At 35.9% G+C, this 15,359-nt stretch overlaps 1 protein-coding gene across 1 annotated transcript in view; it reads right to left on the reverse strand.

The window, feature by feature from the left end:
- Positions 1-13,418: 13,418 nt before the first annotated feature.
- The window catches only part of COL24A1 (collagen type XXIV alpha 1 chain), a 355,376-nt gene continuing 353,435 nt past the window's right edge, over positions 13,419-15,359 (reverse strand). The window contains exon 61 of the mRNA XM_044749176.2: positions 13,419-14,871. Coding sequence (XP_044605111.2) covers positions 14,725-14,871 — 147 coding nt within the window. The 3' untranslated portion in view covers positions 13,419-14,724. The remainder of the gene's footprint in view (positions 14,872-15,359) is intronic.

Raw genomic sequence — 15,359 nt, forward strand, 5'->3', positions numbered from 1 at the left:
AGTGGATGAGCCTTACCACAGAAAGCCTCTGGTGTTACAATCTGGGCTCCACTACTCTCAGTCTGCCCTTCCCTGAGGAGAACAAGGCCCTCCGGTCACCTCCCAGGACCCCTGCATTTGCCGTCCCTTTTTCAAAAGCTACTGTATTCTGTAGTATTACCTAGACCCCAGGATGGAAGAAAGAGAAGAGGAGAACTGTTCCAAGCCAAACTGTACACACAGTTATCAGCCTCCCAGATGTTATTCTGCCTCCTTGGGAAGCTGCTGGGCTGGCCCTGCTATTTCCATGCCCACTTTGAGTTAGGGTAGGCCATGATCCACCCAGGGTAATATGGGTAGAAAAGGGCACAATCAGAGACTCTAGCCCTCCATTCCACCCCTGAACTCCATCAGTGTTCCTCTTTGACTGCAGGCTTTCCTTTCTCACCACAATGGGACCCAATTACCTTTAATCTCCCAGAGAGTTCTCAGAGTTTCTCAGTTAGGCTCCAAGATCCATCACCACCCTCTCACTTACATGGTATCTTCAGGATTAGAGTTGGGGACTCCAGGAGGCAATAGTTAGTTTGCTATCTTTTCAGGAACTAGAATTCACCAGATTGAACTTTTTAGAAATGGTGATGGTAATGAATTTCTGAAATGATTTGAAGTGTGTGCCAAATATCGTTCCTACTGCGCTTCCCATGACATTGCTCAAATTTTCCCAGTATGCCAAGATTCATTATATTCAGAACTTTGAGGCAATGCAGTAATTCCTGTCAGCTTGTCCACGGACTGTTGCATCAACATCACTTGGTGTACTTGATCAGAAACAGATTTCTGGGCCTTTTCTTAGGGGCACTTGATCAAAATGGAGAGAGCTGCTGGGAAATCATTTTAATGAGTGTCTCTGTGTATACTTCTGATGTACAGTCAGGTTCGGGAACCACTGGATGAAAGCATTACAACTGCACTGTCCAATACAGTAGCCACTAGCCACAGTGGGTATTGAGCACTTGAAAAGTGCTTATCCAAATTGAGATGTGATGTAAGTATAAAATATACACTGGATTTCAAGGATGTAGTGCAAAAAAAGAAAGTGTAAAGTATCTCATTAATAATATTTTATATTGATTACTTGTTGAAATGATAGTATTTTAGGGATATTAGGTTATGTATAATATATTAAAATTAATTTCACCTGTTTCTTATAACGTTTTTAATGTGGCTACTAGAAAATTTAAAATTACAGATGTGGCTCATATTATCTCTCTATTGGACAGTGCTACACTAGAAGATGTTATTAAAATTCAAATTTCTGGGGCCGGCCCCATGGCTGAGTGGTTGGGTTCACACACTCCGCTTCAGCGGCCCAGGGTTCGGATCCTGTGCGTGGACATGGCACCGCTCATTAGGCCATGTTGAGGCAGCATCCCACATGCCACAACTAGAAGGACCCACAACTAAAATATACAACTATGTACAGGGGGGATTTGGGGAGAAAAAAAATTCAAATTTCTATTAGATGTGGTGAACATAATTGAGTGAATACTCAAGAATTAGCTAAGCATATTAGTTCACTTATAAATTTGTTAATTCAGTCAGTAAATATTTGTCTCTTCAATTCATTCTCCAAATTACAGACCAAGCATTTTTGCAAATCACATGTCTGAAAATACCAGTCACCTCCTTAAAAACTTTCAATGCCTAATTGTTGCTTGTAGGATAAAAAACGAAATCCTTCTTGTAGCCTTGCAAAACCCCTTATTTCTGGCCCATATCTTCTCTTCAGTCTCATCTCTGATTACTCATCCTTCAGATGGCAAGTAAGCACTACTTCCCTAGGGAGGCATTCCTTAGCCACTCCTCCTTCCTCTGCTCCAGCCTAGGTCAGAGTTTTTGTGTATGTGTGTTTCTTTCAGAGCACTTATTTCACGTCATAATTATACATTCATGAATATTATCATTTCATTAATATGTTTCTCTCCCAGACAGTAAGCTCATTGAACACAGGGACCTTGCCTTTTTTGCTCTATTTGAATTGCCAACTCAGAGCACAGTGTTTACTTTACAAAACACAATAAAACATGAAGACAGGAAGGACTTGAGCACCTACTTGCATCATGCACTGTGCTATTTCGTGAGATTATAAACATTAAAATGTACACTCTGCCTTCCGGGAGATCACAGTTTAGTGAAGGGAGACAAACATGTGAAGAGCAATAACAGCACAGTGAAGCAAGTGTAGCCTGTAGAACGTGACCTAAAGAGGAAGCAGCATAGGAAAGGTTTCCCGAGGAGCTAACTTGAAGAATGAGTAGGAGTGGGCCAGGGGGACAAGGCAGGAGAGCTTTCCAGAAAAAGTGTAGTCTGTTCAGGGAACATCAGATAAGTTAGGTATGGCTGGAGTGTATCCATTCTGATGAGAAAGGAGGGAGAGATGGTAGACAGGTCATCAGAGGCCTCGCTTGGAGGCCTTGCTGAGCAGCTTACATTTTTTCATCCTATAGGTGATCAGGAGCGAGACTCGTTTCCTGGGCTTGGGTTCTGAGGTTGGGACACAGAAATAAGAGGTCGGGGAAGAAACCACAGGTTGGTTCTGGGTGTGATTCTTCTTTAGCAGGGAGCATGGCATCCTGTGATTTGGATGGGCCTAGTATTACAACACAAGCAACTGCTTCCAAAGAATTGGCTAGATCTGTTATTGGCAAAAGCGTGATTCAGATCAAACAAATAAATCATGATTCAGGAGTTTCAATCATAACTGATGAGCCTTTAGAAGGATCCAGCAATTGAGTCATTGCTATTAGAGGAATCCAGGACCTAATACAGAAGGCAAACTATTTGCTACAGAGAAGTATGTGAAACAGATTTCTAAAATGATTTTAGAGAAGAATTTTCTGAAAAAAATTCTAAAAAAAATTTATTATTATACTTTTAACACCTGAAATCTGAAAGCAGCAAGTCCCACTAGCTAGAATTTTACTTGGTTATGAAATTAAACTAAGTAAATTCCAATTGTTTTAATTTCTCACTTCCAACTATTACACCAAAAGCTTATATGTGTCTACTATTAAGTTCTGTACAAAGTTTTCTATTTTTTCATCGTAGGAAGAGACAGAAAAATATTATATATTTTTAAAATACATAATACATAATAAAACATAATATTTTTCTATGGCATATTGAGTTATGTAGGAAATATCTGGGAACAAATAAACATTATTTTAACAGTGAATGTTTTATATAGTCTCTTGGCATTTGTATTGGTAATTAAATGGCTTAATCTGTTTTACAAATTGGAGATGTTCAAGTGAGAAAAATTGAGTGTAATACTAATAAAGTTCAAGTAAAGTTTTATTTTCTAATAGTTGAGGAAGACCTTTATCCCTACATGAAGAATCTCCTTATCATAAAGCTGGGGTTTCAGTGTTTGCTTCAACTGAGAAGTTTTCTTGAATTTCTACTCTAAATTTGTCCTGAACTAGATATCCAGTAAAATCAAATTATTCTTAACGGATTGTTACTGAGGTTATTTTTTGTACTTGTGTGCGGTCCTAAAATTCCACTGCTAGGTCCAGCCAAGATGATAGCTCAGATTCTCCACCACTTGCTCTTCTCTATAGAGGTGCCATTTTCCTAATGTGGCTTTGGAGTACACCAGGACTCAGAATCCAAAGCAAACAGATTGCATAATTGTGTACCCAGGCTGAAGTGACACCTTCATCATACCTATCACAGCCAATTACTATGTAGGTCATGGGGAAAAGGTATGCTTTAATAGGGCAGGGCACTGTGTACTGACATCTTAGCTTACACTTATATTTGAAACTTTAAAATCTGCTAATCTTGTGTGGAAGGACCAAACTCACACATTTTGGTCAGAAAATGAGATCTGCCAAAGTGCCTGCTGCCAAACACCATGTTCCTGTTGCTCAGGTCATTTCTGTGCCACTAACAGCATCCCCTTTCCTTGTTTATTGCAAAGTCATTAAACAAGCAAACCAACAGAAACTTTTTGCTTCCTACTGAAAGAACTACATTCATGTTTCATCCCAGTCAGGAAGCAGGGATAGATCCAGATTTTGTGAGTCCTGAGGCTCATACAATTTAGGTCCTCTTTATGAAGAAGAACTAAAAATTATTGTACTTCTGCAAACTTTACAAACATAAATGCCTAAACAAAGACATTTTGAAGGTCACTTCAGGGCCCTAAGGCTTAAACTTATTAGCTTTACAGTAACTCTGCCTCTATAGAAAGCATATTTTCGGTGAATGTGGTAGAATTTTTTTTACTGTTGTGACTTTTAGGCTTTAGTTTAATGTGCTAAACCATTTCATCAATGAGAAAATATTTTCATAGTGTAATTTGTGATTTTAAGGATTTTACTTTTGACTTATGGTTACCTGTCTCCATGTGCATAAGCGTTTTGGCTTGGATATTCATGCTGTTGCTGTATGAGAATTAACATAACACAAGAAATTAGGTGAAAAATGTTGTACTGTGATGATATAGAGCCTTTTAGACCTGAACTCAACAAACCCCAGGGAGGATAGCTATAAAGTAAATACCTAGGCATGTCATAGATAAACTGCTGAAAGCCAAAGAAAAAGAGAAATCTTGAAAGAAGCAAGAGAAAGATGACATATTACATGCGGGAACAACAATATGAATGATGGCTAGCTTCTCATCACAAACAATAGAGGCCAGAGACATTAAATTGACACATCCAAACTACTAAAAAAACAGAACTAAGAATTCTATATCTAGAGAAAATATCTTTCAAAAATAGATGTGAAATAAAGACAAACAGAATTAATCACCAGCCAACCTACACTACAAGAAATGGTAAAGGAAATTCAACAGGGAATGATACCAGATAGTAACTTGGATCTCCAGAAAAAAAATTTATATATATTAAATTTTATTCTCATAATTCAAAAAATATATAAATGTTTAAATTGTTGGATTTATAATATATACAGATGTACTATATATGACAACAATAACACAAAGGATGAAGGGATTAAGTGGAAGTATACTGCTGTAAATTTCCTATATTTTACTTGAAATAATTCAGTATTAGCTATAATTAGATGTGGTAAATTAGAGCTTATTACTGTAATCCCTACAGCAACTATTAAAAAAGAGAATAAGGGTCAGGAATTTTTCTCCCTTTTTATAGATAAGGAAACTTCTGCTTCTAGCTATATTGGGATTGCTCATATCAGACCAAACCTGCTGCTAAGAACAACTCTAAAATCTGGATAAATACAAAAAATAGATGTTTGACAGCATCAATAATCATACAAAGCAGCCAGGGCTAGATGATAAGTAAGGAAGAAGGAAATATACTGAAGTGAATTGGACCTTGTTCAATACTTTTTTCCCTGGGGGAAAATGCTGAACAGAAAAACAGTGTCCTAGAGGTTTAGCCAGTCTTCAAGACTGATGGGGTGGGAGAGTAGGGAGGAGAGTGAGATGAAACTTGGAGTTCAGGACCAACAAAGGAGGATAAGGTCCTTGAACCATAAGTTTTCAGGTGAAACACCTTAAGGGCTACCCCATAAAAGTAATGGAAAACAAGAAATAGAACAGTTCTCAGAAGGCCTAAGGCCTAGTTTTGAACTATCGCAGTCATTGATTGAATCCAATTGCCTGCGAAACGGAAATTAAATTCTCTCAGGAAGGAGCTATTTTAATTTAGAGCTTCTGAAAGTTTTCAGACATGATGTATGACATTTAATAAAAATTGTTATATATGTCAGGAAACAAGACCAAATGACTGCAAACTAAAATTAAAAATAGACAATATTTAAAAAACCTTAGGATGTGCAAATATTGGAGTACTCAGATAAGGACTTTAAGTCAACAATGATTAATATGCTCAATAAGTGATAAATGACAAGACGGAAGATTTCCCCAAGGAAATGGAATCTACAAAAAATTAAGTGAACTCATTAGAATTGAAAAATACAGTTTCTAAAATTAAGGACTCAAAGGTGGATTTAACAGCAGATTAGACATAACAAAAATAGGGTTAGTGAACTAAAAGACAAATCAATGAAACAATATATAAACTGAAGCATAAAGAGAAAAAGGATGATAAATATAAAGAAGAGCATAAGAGATATATGTGACACAGTATATATGTCTAAAATATGTGTAATTGTAGTCCCAGAAGGAGAGAACAGTAAAAACAGCAGTAGAAATATTTGAAGAAACCCTGGCCAAAAGTTTTCTAAAGCTTACTAGAGAGATCAAATCACAGACTGAAGAAACTCTTTGAATACCTAGAAAATAATTACACAGAAAACTACCCTAAGTACATGGTAGTAAGACTGTTAAAAACCAAAGGTGAACAAACAAACAAACAAACAAACAAAAAACCCTTCAAATGAGTAAAACCAAAATTGACAGCTTACTTTTCATCAAAAATAATGGAAGATATAGGACAATAGAACAATATCTTTAAAGAGAAAATAAATGACAATCTGGAATTCTATACCCAGTGACAATGTCCTACAGACAAAATAAAGAGTTTTTAGACAAACACAAAACTGAGAGAATTTGTTAAAGAAATACTTAAGTTCTGCAGCAGAAGGAAAATTATCCCAGATGAAAGCTTTATAATGAAGGAAGGAAATAAAAGCAACAGAAAGTGTAAATAGGTGGATAAAACTAAGTAAATACTGTCAGTTTAAAATATTAGGAAATAATAATATCCTGTAGGATTCTAAATTTGTGCAGAATAAAAATACATAACAATATCATCCCAAAATGTCAGAGAGATAAGTGGAAGGAAAGTTTTATAACATCCTTGAGTTGTCTGGAAAGTGGAAAAGTACTAATTTATGAAGTCTCTACAAAGTCAAGGATACTTATTTTTGTCTTTAGGGTAGCCACTAAGAAAATTTTTAAAAATGTATAACTAACAAGCTAAAAGAAGGAAAATGGAATAATAAAAATATTTTACCAATCCAAAGGAAGGCAAGAAAGAAGGAAAAAAAGAAAAAAATTAGAGATGAGACAAATAAAACATAACAGTAAAATACTAGATTTAAATGGAAATATAACAGTAATTACATTAACTGTAAACAGACTAAATGCCCTAATTAAAAGTCTAAAATTGTCAAAGTGGATTAAAAATAAACAAAAATACAACTATATGCTGACTACAAGAGATATGGCTAAATAAAAGGATGCAGAAGTTTAAAAATAAAAAGATGGACAAAGATATACCCTGTAAACACTAACAAAAAGAAAGCTAGTATAAATATACCAATAATAGATGAAAAGGCATGAAGGCAATAAAGAGTACCAGAGATAAAAGGCACACATCATAATGATAAAGTAATCAATCTAACGGGATAATATAATCAGTGCAGGAGCCAAAGTGGACCAGCTTGCAAGAGCCAATGCGTCCATCTCTTTCCATTTTCATGGTCAGTAACATCACAATGGTAGCTTAAAATTGGCATAGTCTGAGTAGTTACACCATGGAAATTGGAAAATGCTACAAATTAGGGATTGTTTCCTTTCACCCCTTGGAGAGCTAGTTGTTAAACATTTACCAGTACACCACTGGATATAACAATTTTAAATCTGAATGAAACTAATTACATGTATAAAGCAAAAAGATAGGCGCTAAAAGGAGAAACAGGCACATCCACAATCATGGTTGGAGATTTTAACACATCTCTCTCATAACTGGCAGAAAATTGCCCAATATAGAAAAGGCAACAGAGAATTAGTGACTTAACCAAGTACCCAAAAATAATGAGTTGGCTGGGTTGGAACTGAGTTTAAGTTTTCTACCTCTATGTTCAATATTCCTTCTGCTCTAGTTTTATATTACAGGAAAGATTTGTGATATTTACCTTATAATGACCATTGTAATTTCTACATTAATATACAAAAACGGGGAGAAAAGCAAGGAACATTTTGTAATTATATATAGTTACAGTTGTGCCTTATTTTTAGAAAGGCTTTATATTTAATGTATATAATAAAAATATAAAATATCTATACTAATGAAACAAATTATGAGGATGGCATGGCTTTAAAACAGATGAATAATTTTAATAAGGGATTCACCACAACTTCTTTTGGTGATAATTATCAGGAAGCTTATCATGGAACTATTAAATCTCAAGTGATGTTGACGATGGTGACGAGAATGATGAAGGCAATAGCAGAAGCTAACGTTTACAGAGTGGTTGTGTTGTGCCAGTTACAGTTTTAAGTCCTTTCCAATGTTAATTTACTGAATCCACTCAAAAACCGAGTGAAGTTTCATCTTGTGTGCCAATTCGATGGGCCCAGATAACAAATTATTTCTGCGTCTGTCTGTGAGGGCGTTCCTGGAGGAGATTAGTATCTGAGCCTGTGGACTCAGTAAATTGTCCTCCTCCGTGAGAGTGAGCATCATCCAATCCACTGAGGGCCTGAAGAGAACAAAAGGCAGAGCGAGAAGCAGTTGGCCACTTTTTGCTTTCTGTCTGCCTGCTGGAGTTGGGACACCTCATCTTCTCTGGTCCCCAGACTGAGTTTTAATCCACTGGCTCCTCTGGTTCTCAGGCCTCTGGAGTTATGTGAATTACAGCGGCTTTCCTGGTCTCCAGCTTGCAGACAGCAGAATGTGGGACCTGACTTCTCAGCTTCCATCATTGTGTGAGCCAATTCATCGTAATGAACCTCCATATAATATATATAATAAAAATACATGATTACTGTATTACAATATATTTATGTATAATATATTTTTATTATGCACAATATATCATGTATATTTTAATATAATAATATATGTATGTTATATAAGATCTGTATCTCTATTTATATCTATCATCTATCTATCTGTATCTCCTACTGGTTCTGCTTCTCTGGAGAACCCTAACTAATACAGATTTTTACTTCTATTATCCCCATTTTACAGTGAAGAAACTGAGGCAATGAAGAAGATATAACACACTCAAAGTCACACAGCTAATCCTCAGAGTACTCTTAACCGCTATACTATACTGCCTATGGTTAAGTTGATTAAAATTTTCTTTAAAATGAATATTTCAGAATACAAAACATAGTAAAGTAGTTCTATTTTATTTTATTTTTATATGGAAATCAATTTAGTTCTTTAGAAGAATGAGTTAGATATACAGATGCACAGATATGGGAAGATCTCAAAGACAGAAAGTAAAAACAGTTATTTTGCATATAATACATATAGTATAAACCCATTTATCTTTGAAATAAAAACAATATATTTATTTATGCACTATATATGTATGTAAGTGTATTTTTAAAGAAGTTTCTAGAGCTAGAACTTAAATTGTCATGCGGTTACTGTGGGAAGGGGGGTGAAATTGGGGGTCAGAGGTGGAAAGTGGACAGGAACTTTTATTTTTTATTCCATTTATTTTTTATCATTTAAAATTTTAATCATGAGAATGTGTTCTTTGTTTTCTGAGAAAAACTCAGAGTTGTGAGGGCACATGTTTCATTCCAGAAATTACAAAGGGGCTGTTGGAACCGTAGGCTGGGGCCAGTCAGTGAGAGACCTATACGTCAGGCTCAAGTTTGAATTCATTCTGTAGGCAATGGCGAGTTATCGAAGGGTTTAAGAAGAGAAGAAAGGGAATCAGACGTGCATTTCTGACGGCCGCCCTTGGCAGGAGCTGGAGGATGGAGATGCGACCAGTGTTTAGTACGTGTTTACTGAATGGACAGATGAGTGAATGCCTGATTTCTTATGGAAAAGCCCATGTGTGAAATCACAAGTGCCAACTCTGAGATGATTTTTTTTTTCTCTTTTTCCAAGTCAGTTCAGAGAATGTATGAGCAGCTTTGAAGACAGCTTGAAATATGAGGAAACTGGATTGAATACAAGTCAGGAGGCAAACCCAATATGCTTAGCATGGTGGTTCTTTTTTTTTAAGCACTTACGGGCCATTCAATGTTTCTGAGTTTTGCTTTACAAATCTATGGTGATCTTGATGACATAATCTATATTTCAAGCTAAAGTTATTGCAGACTTGGAAATAGACTTTTTTCGGGTGCACATCATTATATTTCAATTCTTGTGTAGATTACATCATGTTCACCACCCAAAGACTAATTACAATCCATCACTACACACGTGTGCCTAATCACCCCTTTTGCCCTCCTACCTCCCACCTTCCCCTCTGGTAACCACCAATGCAGTCTCTGTCTCTGTGTGATTGTTCTTGTTTTTATCTTCTACTTATGAGTGAGATCATATGGTATTTGACTTTCTCCTTCTGACTTATTTAGCTTACCATAATACCCTCAAGGTCCACTCATGTTATCACAAATGGCCGGATTTCATCGTTTCTTATGGCTGAGTAGTATTGCATTGTGTATATATACCACATCTTCTTTGGATGGATATTGGTCCCTTGATGGGCACCTAGGTTTCTTCCAAGTCTTGGCTATTGTGAATAATGCTGCAATGAACATAGTGGTGTGTGTATCTTTATGCATTCGTGTTTTCATGTTCTTTGGATAAATATTCAGCAGTGGAATGGCTGGATAGTATGGTAGTTCTACTCTTAATTTTTGGAGGAATCTTCATACGGTTTTCCTAAATGGCTGCACCAGGTTGTACTCCCACCCCCAGTGTATGAGAGTTCCTTCCACATCCTTTCTAACACCCATTGTTTCCTATCTTGTTAATTACAACCATTCTGACAGAAGCGAGGTAATATCTCATTATAGATTTGATTTGCATTTTCCTGATAGTTAATGATGTTGAACATCTTTTCAAGTGCCTGTTGGCCATCTGTATATTTTCTTTAGAGAAATGTCTGTCCAGATCTTTTGCCCCTTTCTTAATTGGATTCTAAGTTTTCTTGTTGTTGAGATGTATGAATTCTTTATATATTTTGGATATTAACCTCTTATCAGATATATGGTTTGCAAATGTCTTCTCCCAATTGTTAGGTTGTCTTTTCATTTTGTTGATGGTTTCATTTGCTGTGCAGCTTTTTAGTTTGATGTAATCCCATTTGTTTATTTTTTCTTTTGTTTCTCTTGCCCAGTGAGACATGGTACTTGAAGATATGCTGCTAAGACTTATGTCGAAGAGCATACTGCCTATATTTTTTTCTAGAAGTTTCGTGGTTTCAGGTCTATTTTATATATATTTCTTAAACTATATCTAGGAAAAACATTTGTCTCTGAAATAAGTTTTTTTGGGGGGAATACAAGATATAGCACATAGATTGAAACTAGAGTATAAACTATGGTTTCTTTCATTTAGAATCATCCTCTGCTTTTTTTTTTTTTTTTTTTTTGAGGAAGATTAGCCCTGAGCTAACTACTGCCAATCCTCCCCTTTTTGCTGAGGAAGCCTGGCCCTGAGGTAACATCCGTGCTCATCTTCCTCTACTTTATATGTGGGACACCTACCACAGCATGGCTTTTTGCCAAGCGGTGCCATGTCCACACCTGGGATCCAAACTGGTGAACCCCCGGGCCACTGAGAAGCAAAATGTGCGCACTTAACCGCTGCACCACCGGGTCGGCCCTTGCTTCTTTTTTATTGAGGAAGATTAGCCCTGAGCTAACATCTGCTGCCAATCCTCCTCTTTTTGCTAAGGAAGACTGACCCAGAACTAACATCCATGCCCATCTTCCTCTATTTTATATGTGGGATGCCTGCCACAGCATGGCTGGAGAAGCAGTGCAGAGGTCCACGCCCAGAATCTGAACCAGCGAACCCTGGGCCGCCAACGCAGAACTTGTGAACTTAACTCCTGTGCCACCAGGCAGGTCCACATCCTGTGCTTCTTTAAAAGAACATTTCTATGTTCCTCAAGCAGGAAATCAGGCATTTTTGCCACAGCCCCATTTTTAAATATTGTGGTAAAATATACAATATAAAATTGGTCATTTTAATCATTTTAAGTGTACAATTCAGGTGCATTAAGTACATTCATGTTGATGTGCAACCATCATTACCATCCATCTCCAGAACTCTGTCATCATCCCAAACAGAAACTCTGTATTCACTAAAAATAATTCTCCATTCCCACCTCACCCAGTCTCTGGTAGGCTCTACTGTATTTTCTGTCTGTGAATTTGTTTATTCTTGGTACTTCATATAAATGGAATCATACAATATTTGTCCTTTTTTGTCTGGCTTTATTCACATAGCATAATGCTTTCAAGGTACATCAATGTTGTAACTTATATCAGAATTTAATTCCTTTTCTAAGGACAAATAATATTTCACTGTATGTACATACCACATTTTCTTACCAGTTCATCTGTTGACGCACATTAGGGTTGTTTCCACCTTTTGGCTATTCTGAAAAATACTGTTATGAACACTGGTGTACAAATATCTGTTTGAATTCCTTCTTTCAATTCTTTTGAGTACATCAGCAAAATAGAATTGCTGGATCATGTGGCAATTCTATGTTTAACTTTTAAGGAACTGCCAAACTATTTTCCACAGTGGCTGCACCATTTTACATTCCCACCAGCAATATAAAAGGGTTCTCATTGCTCCATATCCTCACCAACAATTGTTATTTTCCCTTTTTTGGATAATAGCCAACCTACTGTGTGTGACGTGTATCTAACTACAGCTTTGATTTGCATTTTCTTAATGACTAGTGATATTGAGCATCTTTTCATTTGTTGGCTATTTGGTATACCTTCTTTGGAGAAAGGTCTGTTAAGTCCTTTGCCCATTTTTCAATTGGGTGGATTGTTCTTTTGGTTTTGTTTTCGTTTTTGAGTTATAGGAGTTCTTTATATATTCTGGATATTTATCCCCTATCAGATATATGATTTATAAATATTTTCTCCCATTTTGTGTAATGTATTTTCACTCTCTTGATAGTGTTCTTTGATGCACAGAGGTTTTTAATTTTGATATAGTCCAATTTATGTTATTTCTGTTTTTCTTTTATTGACTGTGCTTTTTGTGTCATCTCCAAGAAATCATTGCCAAACACAATGTCATGAAGCTTTTCTCCTGTGTTTTCTTCTAAGAGTTTTATAGTTTTAGCTCTTACATTTAGGACTTTGATCCATTTTGAGGTAATTTTTGTATATATGTAAGGTAAGGGTACAACTTCATTCTTTTGCATGTGGATATCCAATTTTCAAAGAACCATTTGTTGAAAAAGCTGTCCTTTTCCCATTGAATGGTCTTGGCACCCTTGTTGAAAATCAATTAACCATAAATGAGAGAGTTTATTTCTGTGCCATGATATCATTTTGTACAAATAGGAAATAGGTCCTACAATCCTTCTATAGGTATGTAACAGATACTTTATAATAATGTAAATATGTGTATAGTACGGAGGGCTCTGCCAGAGGGGCTACCATATATAATAAAAGGATATGGTAACAAAAGAAGAAAAACAAATACTACCAAAAAAAGATTTAAAGCACCTTTTTATTATAGATAGGTAAGTGCTGTTTGCTGTGGCTAAAGGTATATTTAGAATGGCTATACAAGATTTTTTATATACCAAAAGGTATAATCTCTTTCTTTTAATACTGAACTAACATTTCTCTGACAACAAGGAACGTCTGAACTGGCTGAGCCTATATTAAATGGCAAAGACTGATGTTATCTTGAATGTTGCTTTAAAGACTGGTAAATTGAATTCCTTAAAGTTGCAACACATTAAATTTAAGAACAGTGAAAGAAAATCAATGAATATTACAAAAATACGTAATTTCTATGAAGCAGAAATATAAAGTTTTTATAATTTAAAACAGCAGCAACTTCAAAAAATTTGCTGAATTAAAACTTTACAAAATATATATACACAAAGTATCATTCCAGATGATCATGAATTTTAAAAATAGTACGTATATCACAACCCCCAAACTCTAACCCAAACCTACTACCGGATGTAGCTGGCCTATGATATTTTTTACAACAATTTAAAAAATAAAAAACAAAAGAAACCTCCCAATTCTCTTGTGCATAAGCACAGGTTATAATGTGCTGGCTTTGATTCCATATCCACAAAGAGAATTTTAAAATAAAACAAGAACTTCACATAAATATTTTACTTGTTATTAAGTATGTGAGCAAACAAGTTAAAATAAGTACCAACAACCAAAACATATCTTGATGTAACCAGTACATACACTCTTAAAGAATGACAAAGACAAAAAAGTAAATAAAATAGTTTACAAAAGCCACAAGCACCTTGTTTTAGAAAAAGCACCAAGCAACACAAAAAGGCAACACATAAGAGGTAGTGTACCACCAGCTAAGATGTATATGCCCAATGGGGACCTGAATACAGCTTAGTATTTGGGAAAGTAAGACATATTAGACTGTGGCTTGTAATTTTTAGACAGAAGCATGCACATTTGGGAGCATTAGCCAGTATTGCTCCATAGTGCTCTGCATCTCCAGCTGTCTAATGGGTACTTTGCTCTGAGACAGTCAAAAAATATATGATACCCTGAAGAATTCTTTGTTTATAAATTTTCACTTCTAGGGAGTTATCTAAGAAAGCTCAGATCAATATAATTTTTAAAAGAATTAAATACTTTATCAATTAAAGTCCTTTAAAAAAATGCCTTTTCTCCTTCTTAGGAGGAAGTCTTTTCTTCCTGAGATTCTTTAAGACTTAGCCAATGCTTTATTGCATGCATTTCATAATGATAGTATCTTTCTGTCTATATTTTCCCCTCTGCAGCAATTACCTGGCCAACAGCATGAATTCTGACCTAATTCAGAGACTTTAGAGAAAGCATACAGCACTGCTTTCAATGTAGAACTTCCGTTTTGTTTTGAGATGGGGAAGTTTTTGAACTTCGATTACTGGAAGTTGATTAGGGTCCTGGGTGTGAAAAAGGAATTTTGCCTTATGCCAGCTGCCATCTTGAATCTGTAAAATAAGAACAAAATCCTTTAAATATGTAAACGTTTCAGTAGCCGCCATTCTCAGCAGACAATGCCCTTCATAGACAACGTAGATTTATTTTAAGGATTAGAGATAATGAATAGAAAGTGCCTAGAACAATGTGTGGCAGAGAGTAAGTGCTCAAAGAATGGTAACAATTACTATGAATAATTGAAAACACGGGTTTATTCCTTTCTCTAAATGCCATTGTGTGCTCTGACTTTTCAGTTTCGGAGGCTAAAGCTAGGCTTCTGCTTTTGTTGCCTGTGAATCATTGCGCCTGATACGAATTAAAAGGCTGAACTGTCCCTAACATCTGCTCTGTATTCCTTTGTTTGGGACTGATTCTTCAGGTTGGGCATTTTTCTTGGATGAAAGGGAATGAGCTGTCTCAATCTCTCTGTACGTTAGGCAGGAAGTAACCAGAATCACTTCGGTCAGAAGTAAATGAAAACTATGTTGAAACATCTTTT

The sequence above is a fragment of the Equus asinus genome, chromosome 16, assembly GCF_041296235.1.
Source record: "Equus asinus isolate D_3611 breed Donkey chromosome 16, EquAss-T2T_v2, whole genome shotgun sequence".
NCBI lineage: Eukaryota > Metazoa > Chordata > Mammalia > Perissodactyla > Equidae > Equus > Equus asinus.